General features: G+C 37.8%; 2 protein-coding genes across 2 annotated transcripts in view; one reads left to right on the forward strand and one right to left on the reverse strand.

Annotated features, from left to right (window-relative positions):
• Window positions 1-1349, forward strand: part of LOC107705816 (activin receptor type-2A-like) — a 27746-nt gene extending 26397 nt beyond the window's left edge. Inside the window, exon 9 of the mRNA XM_016509286.1 lies at window positions 409-1349. Coding sequence (XP_016364772.1) covers window positions 409-603 — 195 coding nt within the window. The 3' untranslated portion in view covers window positions 604-1349. The remainder of the gene's footprint in view (window positions 1-408) is intronic.
• Window positions 1350-4987: 3638 nt separating this feature from the next.
• Window positions 4988-8970, reverse strand: part of LOC107705817 (origin recognition complex subunit 4-like) — a 4397-nt gene continuing 414 nt past the window's right edge. Inside the window, exons 3-13 of the mRNA XM_016509288.1 lie at window positions 8790-8880; window positions 8054-8161; window positions 7926-7974; window positions 7563-7714; window positions 6745-6918; window positions 6578-6664; window positions 6385-6493; window positions 6172-6267; window positions 5977-6044; window positions 5280-5331; window positions 4988-5004 (exon numbers count right to left, since the gene is read on the reverse strand). Of these exons, the coding sequence (XP_016364774.1) occupies window positions 4988-5004; window positions 5280-5331; window positions 5977-6044; window positions 6172-6267; window positions 6385-6493; window positions 6578-6664; window positions 6745-6918; window positions 7563-7714; window positions 7926-7974; window positions 8054-8161; window positions 8790-8880 (1003 nt within the window). The remainder of the gene's footprint in view (window positions 5005-5279; window positions 5332-5976; window positions 6045-6171; window positions 6268-6384; window positions 6494-6577; window positions 6665-6744; window positions 6919-7562; window positions 7715-7925; window positions 7975-8053; window positions 8162-8789; window positions 8881-8970) is intronic.

Raw genomic sequence — 8970 nt, forward strand, 5'->3', positions numbered from 1 at the left:
TATTTAGATTTTTTTGCACCCTCAGATTCCAGATTTTCAAATAGTTGTATCTCAGCCAAATATTGTCCGATCCTAACAAACCATACATCAATGGAAAGATATTTATTCAGCTTTCAGATGATGCATAAATCTCAATTTTAAAAAATTGACACTTAAGACTGGTTTTGTGGTCCAGGGTCACATATAAGAATACATCCAAATTACAGATTCCATATTTCCAGATGACTAATTTTTAAGCTAATTAGTGATTTGGTCATGTGACCCTTTGTACTGTTGATCAGATTTTCTTACTTAAAGCTTGATGCTTGAAGATGCATGATGTTCAAGTTTTGTTGATGTAGCTTCAGAAAAAGAGGCACACACCACATGGACAGCTCTGAAACGTTTTTTTTATCTGTATATCTGTAGGGTCTGGCGATGCTCTTTGAGACCATAGAGGAGTGTTGGGACCACGAGGCCGAGGCGCGTCTGTCTGCGGGATGCGTGGAGGAGCGCATCATCTCAATGCAGCGCAACACCAACCTCATCGCCCCCGACGACATCCTCTCCGTCGTCACCATGGTTACCAACCTGGACTTCCCCCCTAAAGAATCCAGCCTATGATGCCGTTCTCTCAGCCAATCAGAACGCAGCGTGTGCGAGAGAAAACCGGACTACGAATGACTCGAGCAAAACGAGCGCAGGAATAATTCAACGACTCGCACTTACACACGGAGGAACTCAAGAGATCAAACACACACGGACGTCTCTGTTTGCACCAAAACCTCTTTTATGCATAAAGGAAAGACTTTTGTGTTTTATATGAACAGCAGCTCATATGATTTTAGTATAAAAAGGGCGAAACTCTGGACTGCGTTTGCTGTTTCTTTTCTGCAAGTCATTATAGTCATGCCAATACGAGACACGGATGTATGCTGAAATAACCATGAACCTCCCTGAACAGGTATACCTCATTTTGATTTCTCGTGCTTTTTTCTGAACAGCTGCTACGGAGGCGAGACGAGTAGCTGTAACACACGCTAGCGTTTCTGCCGTTCGCATTTCTGCTTCATTTCATCGCAGCCTTTCTAAAGGGGTCGTTTCATGAGGAATCAACGCTCGCTTCACTAAATCACAGAAACCAGGGTCCAATATTAGCGTCTGACATATGGTGGATCAATTCGGACAGTTTACCACTCATGCAACTGTATTCTTGCAACACAATTTTCCAAAATAGTGACACATCATATGCAAAATGAGCCTCCATATTCATCAAACTGCACCTGAGACATTGGGTTTTTGTTCATATTTATCTTTTGGTGGCTTTTTATGAGGAATAATCCAGCAAGTCATTTTGACCCTACACTGCAGAAACGACTCGTTCTCTACATCAACTTTCTGATGTGAACTAGATTAACATCAGTGCATTAACATGTTAACAGAGATTTAGTGTTGAGAAACTTGGGCCACCGAGTCTCCATGTCAAACTATAGAAGCTTGAAAATTTTTAAAAAGGTAATTGCAACTTTTTATCTCACAATATGGATTTATTTTTATGTATTAGAATTCAGACTTTTTATTTTGCAATTCAGAGAAGAAAGTCAGACGTGATATAAATTCTGAGGTTTTCTTGCAATTCCGAGTTAAACCTTGCATTTCTGAGTTTATAGCTCACAATTTTTGCTTTTTTCTCACAATTCTGTTTTTTGTTTCAGCCATAAATTCCAGAATAATTCCAGAATAATCTCGCAATTCTGGAAAAAAAAGCCTGATATTGTGAGAGATAAACTCAGAATTGAAAGGGGAAATAAAAACAGAATTATCAGTTTATATCTCACAATTCTGACTTTTTTTCCTCCGAAGTTTCTTTAGACTCGTGAGAAAAAAGTCAGACTTGCGAGATATAAAATCAGTCACAATCCGCTTTATTTTTATCCCGTGTCTGACACAAGCTTCCAAATCAAACAGTCTGAACACCAGCAGAAATAATCAAAGCAAAGAGTGTGAACGCTTGTGCTGTTAGAAACAAAATCTCTGATCATTTCAGTCTGATCTGAACCATTTAAGATTGATTTATGAGTTGATCAGATTTTCTTACTTAAAGCTCAAGATGCTTGAAGATGCATGATGTTCAAGTTTTGTTGATGTAGCTTCAGAAAAAGAGGCACACACCACATGGACAGCTCTGAAACGTTTTTTTTATCTGTATATCTGTAGGGTCTGGCGATGCTCTTTGAGACCATAGAGGAGTGTTGGGACCACGAGGCCGAGGCGCGTCTGTCTGCGGGATGCGTGGAGGAGCGCATCATCTCAATGCAGCGCAACACCAACCTCATCGCCCCCGACGACATCCTCTCCGTCGTCACCATGGTTACCAACCTGGACTTCCCCCCTAAAGAATCCAGCCTATGATGCCGTTCTCTCAGCCAATCAGAACGCAGCGTGTGCGAGAGAAAACCGGACTACGAATGACTCGAGCAAAACGAGCGCAGGAATAATTCAACGACTCGCACTTACACACGGAGGAACTCAAGAGATCAAACACACACGGACGTCTCTGTTTGCACCAAAACCTCTTTTATGCATTAAGGAAAGACTTTTGTGTTTTATATGAACAGCAGCTCGTACGATTTTAGTATAAAAAGGGCGAAACTCTGGACTGCGTTTGCTGTTCGTTTCTGCGAATCATAACAGTCATGCCAATACGAGACACTTCTGAATGTCTGCCGAATCACACACGGATCTATGAGAAATTATGCTGAAATAACCATAAACCTCCCTAAACAGGTATACCTCATTTTGATTTCTCGTGCTTTTTTCTGAACAGCTGCTACGGAGGCGAGACGAGTAGCTGTAACACACGCTAGCGTTTCTGCCGTTCGCATTTCTGCTTCATTTCATCGCAGCCTTTCTAAAGGGGTCGTTTCATGAGGAATCAACGCTCGCTTCACTAAATCACAGAAACCAGGGTCCAATATTAGCGTCTGCCAATGCTGGATCAATTCGGACAGTTTACCACTCATGCAACTGTATTCTTGCAACACAATTTTCCAAAATAGTGACACATCATATGCAAAATGAGCCTCCATATTCATCAAACTGCACCTGAGACATTGGGTTTTTGTTCATATTTATCTTTTGGTGGCTTTCTATGAGGAATAATCCAGCAAGTCATTTTGACCCTACACTGCAGAAACGACTCGTTCTCTACATCAACTTTCTGATGTGAACTAGATTAACGTCAGTGCATTAACATGTTAACAGAGATTTAGTGTTGAGAAACTTGGGCCACCGAGTCTCCATGTCAAACTATAGAAGCTTGAAAATTTTTAAAAAGGTAATTGCAACTTTTTATCTCACAATATGGATTTATTTTTATGTATTAGAATTCAGACTTTTTATTTTGCAATTCAGAGAAGAAAGTCAGACGTGATATAAATTCTGAGGTTTTCTTGCAATTCCGAGTTAAACCTTGCATTTCTGAGTTTATAGCTCACAATTTTTGCTTTTTTCTCACAATTCTGTTTTTTGTTTCAGCCATAAATTCCAGAATAATTCCAGAATAATCTCGCAATTCTGGAAAAAAAAGCCTGATATTGTGAGAGATAAACTCAGAATTGAAAGGGGAAATAAAAACAGAATTATCAGTTTATATCTCACAATTCTGACTTTTTTTCCTCCGAAGTTTCTTTAGACTCGTGAGAAAAAAGTCAGACTTGCGAGATATAAAATCAGTCACAATCCGCTTTATTTTTATCCCGTGTCTGACACAAGCTTCCAAATCAAACAGTCTGAACACCAGCAGAAATAATCAAAGCAAAGAGTGTGAACGCTTGTGCTGTTAGAAACAAAATCTCTGATCATTTCAGTCTGATCTGAACCATTTAAGATTGATTTATGAGTCACAATCTGATGCATCTTTACAAACAGGCTGTTGTTGAAGGATGGAGCAGTTAAAAACTAGATTGAACTGACAGCAAACACTCATTTTGCATGAAAAGACGATGTTTGCAGGAGCAAAAATCCCTCATCTAACATTATGAGTTGACCTTGTGGGATAAATAAACGCTGAAAAAGCCCTTTTAATGACGGCATCTTTCAGGGCTGTAAATCTGTCTAATGCCACATTCTCCTTCATCTCCGTCTCTCCATCTCTTTCTGAAGCACTACAGCAGTATTCAGGGACGCAGGTTTCTGCTCTTACAGCAATTATGCAACCAACATGCAGCAGCGATTGCAACTGTAGCATACTGAGTCTAAACCGCTTCTATTTATTTCATTAATAATGTGACAAACTCTCAGTACTGTGAAAACAAACGCCGGTTATTATTGCCCTGAATGTGTTAGCAGACAAACCAAGTGTTGGGTGAGAAATAAGTTTGTAAAAGACATTTCAGCTCAATCTGTAATTCCCCCGAACACACACATGTACAGCAAATGAATAATGTAAATATGATCGTTGGTTTTAAATTATTAGACTAGCATGATGTTGCTCTGTTCTTTTTGGTGTCACTAATCGAAAACAGTTGTTTATAAAGAAATTATACCAGAAGATTGTACTGCTGGGTATTTTATACAACTTTTTATTGTCTTGATGTCTGCAGGCCCAAACTCACTGATTATGCATGTGATTCTCTTTTTAAAAAGAAATATATTTTAAGACTTAATATATTAAGAATTTTCTTTATACTCTTTTTTTTTTGTTAATGAATGCTGATGAGCTGATGAACTTATTTACAACAACTTTAAATCAACATGAAATCATTTTTGACTATTATTTAGTTTAATACATATTCTCAGGCCTGTGTTTATTCCATACAAAAAGGTCATCAAAAATTGTGTATGCCATTTCCTAAAAAACACAGATTTAAAATAAAAAAATTTAAGTTTATATATATATATATATAAAGTAGTTTAATGCCTTCTCTGTTAAATACTTAAATATTCAAAAAAATATATATTAAAATATACAATATATTAATTTATGTAACTCATAATTAGGCGAAATTTAGGCATTAAAATAACCTAAAAATGCAAGATTGGTAATGGATGAAAATTTTTACTCATTGCTCAATATAAACCAACTTGTGATACAGACTTTATCGTGACTAAAATGGTGGAAAGGTCTCCTGATAAAAATAATTACTCAAAACGTAATATTAATGACAAAAAAAGGTCAGTTAATTATATGTATAATAAAAGTATTTGAAAATTATTGTTAAAATAGTTTCTGATGAAGTTCACATTGTATGGAAGCACATTTCTGCCACGGGATAAAAAAAAAAAAAAAGAATTGTGACATCCAGAGTCCACCGGACGCACCAGCTCCAGCTGCAGCAGATGCTCAAACGCCTGAACACACACACACAGACAGACAAACACACACAGACACACACACACACAGGCACACACGCACGCATGCACACACTCACAAACACACACACACACACAAACACACACACACAGACACACGCACACACACACACAGAAGCACACGCACGCACAGACACACACACACACACACACACAGACAGACACACACAGGTGAGCACTAGAAAAAATAAAACTTAAAAATGTAGACATTATGAGCGCTGCAAGTTTCAAAGTCAGGTGCTGCTTTGTTTACTGCGATTACCGGGGAAACGGCTATATTCCTGCCGAAAAGCGCCACCTGCTGGCAGAGAATGAATTTGCATTTTTCAATAAGCCCTTCTGCTCTGTTTAGACCAAAGCCAAAAACGACCCTTATTTTTAAGCAGAAAACACGCAGCTGTACATGTGAACTGGTGGATCGACAAGAAGATAATGAATTATAAAACTCTAAAGATATAGCCTACACTAAGATATATTTATGTTACTAAATGAATATAATTTTTGGATAATAATTGTTTAAATTAATATAAAAATAATATAATATAATATAATGTAATATAATATACAAGTTGTTACTTTTGACTCTGCAAAGTACATGCATGAAAAAGAGCAGCTCAGACTGACCTTCATCACCACAGGCTTCTCAAACTTATGGATGGAGTGAGACTTCCTCTGAATGAACTTCTTAAACTCTGAGAGACAGAGAGAATTACATTCATATGAGCTGATGCACGTATTTGCATTCACTGATGAACATTTACACACATAAAGGCTTTTTAAAACGTCCAGGTTTTCCATGAGCGCTTAAGGATGTCGTACCATTATGGACCATCTGGAAATTGAAGGGTTCTCCGTCATAAGTGTCATTCAGATGCTTCATAGCAATAACCAAACACAGCTCTAGAATAGACAGACCTGGAAAACAGGCAATTCAGGGCATCAGAGATGAGTGTGTACATGTGTTACTTAGATCTTAAAGAGACGAGATGCTAAAATCATGTCTGTAGTAAAAATCTGTTTCCAGATTCTCACCGTGAAGGACGTTTGCTTTCGAATCAGCGGAAATCAAGCGACTGGCCTCTAGAAGATCAGCCTCACGCAGAGTCGAACGAGAGACCGACACTCGACTTACAGCCAGAAACTACAACATACACACACACACACGCTTACACACGAGAAGGGACGAACAGCGGTCTGATTACGAGATGAATTCATTACAATATACCAGCAGTGAATGCAGAGCGCAGAAATCTTTACTGGCGTTAAAGTGTCTCTTCAAAATCTCCTCAACTGACTTCTCTTCACATAATTTCTAGAAACACAGAAAACACGGAGGTAAGAAACAGTGATTGTGTGTATGACTTGTCTGCGAACACAGAAAGACGTTTGTACCGTGGCGCTGTGGTTCCACTCGTCTGAGAATTTGGGATCTGGGAAGTCTGGAGGCAAACTGAGCTGAGCACGAACCACATCCACATACTGACTGAACGAGAGCGAGCTGAACAGATGGATCTGTCTGTGAGAGAACCGAGACTTCACTCGCTTCTCCAGCAGCTCCAGCACGTCCTGTAACACACAAACACACCACAATCAATGATTCGAGAAGGATCAGCTGTGGTTTCATATCACCTCCTCATCTATAAATGTTGAGAACTAGAGTTACAACAAACAATGCATGAAAATAAATCAATAAAACAGTGCACAATAAATTTCAGGGGGTTTTGCATGAAGTTTGCATGGAGAACTTTAATCAGTACTGATGTTGCATTAGTAAAAATCAGCTTCAATGAAAAACACATTTAACAAAAACATATGCCATATAAGTTTTTTTTTTTTTTTTGTTGAGTAAAGTAACTTTAAATTTTAAGCTATTTATTACTACAACTTTTTTCCTTTTATATGTTCCTTACATGGTCAGTATTATATTTAGGCCACAATGCACAATTTTATTTATTTTTTTCATTTTTATTTGCATGTTATATCGTAACCTTAATGAATAATTTTTGCATAAAATGTACATCACTGCTTAAAAGAGAGCACTGGGAAAGAGTTAGAATATTAAATTAAGTTAGAATATAAAAAAATGTAAGAAATGATGACATTAAATTGCAAAAAATAAAATTAACATTTATAACAGATTAATTTAGGATAAAAAAAAAAGTTGTTGGCAGTCCTGAGATGTTTGTGTAGTGTTTTTCTAGCAGACGCACCAGTCTGCAGGTGAGTCCCACCACAGCGACAGGCGTCTGCGCAGACTGAGACACATCCAGCAGGTTATACAGCAGCGTCTGGTTCTTATGATGAGCGAACAGATCAAACTCATCCAACACGAACAGCACGGGACGACTGCTGCTCTTATCACCTGACAACACCACAGAGAGAGAGTAAGACAACATCAGCTACAAATAAACTGAGTTACTGTAAGCAGAGGGTGATGCATTTTTTATTAATTAGAAAGTAAAGCTGAAATAAAATAAAATATTAAGGGATGAAAATATTAAAAAGTAGAAATGCTGTATAAAACTGTATAAACACATAATAGTATACAAATAATAACACTGAGAAAGCCTCACCTTTCTTAAGAGCTTCCAGGAGAAAAGCCAGATTCTCTGCAAAGCTCCCCTAAAACACAAGACCACCTCTCAGTTCAAAAACCTTAAAAACTGCAGAAATGCTTCCACTAATAACGTCAGGAACTCACAAACACTTTGTCTCCTACGACATTCTCCAGGTGCAGCTGGCGCGTGATTTCTTTCAGAGCGATTTTGTCCTTCAGACTCATGAGCTCTCGGAGGACACAACCCAGCAGCTTCAGACAGAGATGCACGAAAAGAACCAGTGGTCAACAAACAATTATGCCATAGTTTCATAAAAATTTACTTTATTTGGCACACTGCAGAAGTTACTTTCTTCCACAATTTTGTCTTGTTTTTTTTTTTTCAGCACAAATTTCTAAACATTTTTAAATGCATTTACCTGAGATGCAAAGTCTTATTTTCTGGGAAATTAAAATGAAGTGACTGCTTAAAAAGAAAAAAAAATATGCCAATGGGGTCAGAAAAACTCAAACAAGTTAATTGGACATTAAAAAGTGGTCTAAAGAAAAAGGTTTTCCCTATGAATTTCCTTACCCTTTTTTTGTTCCATTATGGACCTTACGGTGAGAAAATAATGACAGAATTTTCATTTTACTTTTATCTATTACTCAAAATGAGTAAAAAAAGAAAAAAAAGATGAGTCAGTCATCAGTAGGGTTGCAAATTTTAAATTTCCAGGTAGTATATTTCCAGAAACTTTCCAAAAATCCCTGGAATATTCCAAAAAATTCCTGGAAAGTTTTCCAAATTTCTGGAATATTTCAGAAATTTACTGGAAATTTTCCACCTTTTTGCAACCCTAGTCATCAGCAAGGGGGTACATCTCTTGATGCTTCGTACCATAGTTTTACCGGATCCTCGTGGATCAACAATGAGGATTGAGTTACTTTCTCCATGAACAGCTGTGCGTCTCAGCAGCTCCAGCAAGTGCCTACACACACACACACAGAGAGAGTGTAAGAATCCACACACACACACACACACACACACACACACACACACACACACACAGACACACAGA

Source organism: Sinocyclocheilus rhinocerous, unplaced genomic scaffold, assembly GCF_001515625.1.
Source record: "Sinocyclocheilus rhinocerous isolate Xijiao unplaced genomic scaffold, SAMN03320098_v1.1 scaffold2159, whole genome shotgun sequence".
Classification (NCBI taxonomy): Eukaryota; Metazoa; Chordata; class Actinopteri; order Cypriniformes; family Cyprinidae; genus Sinocyclocheilus; species Sinocyclocheilus rhinocerous.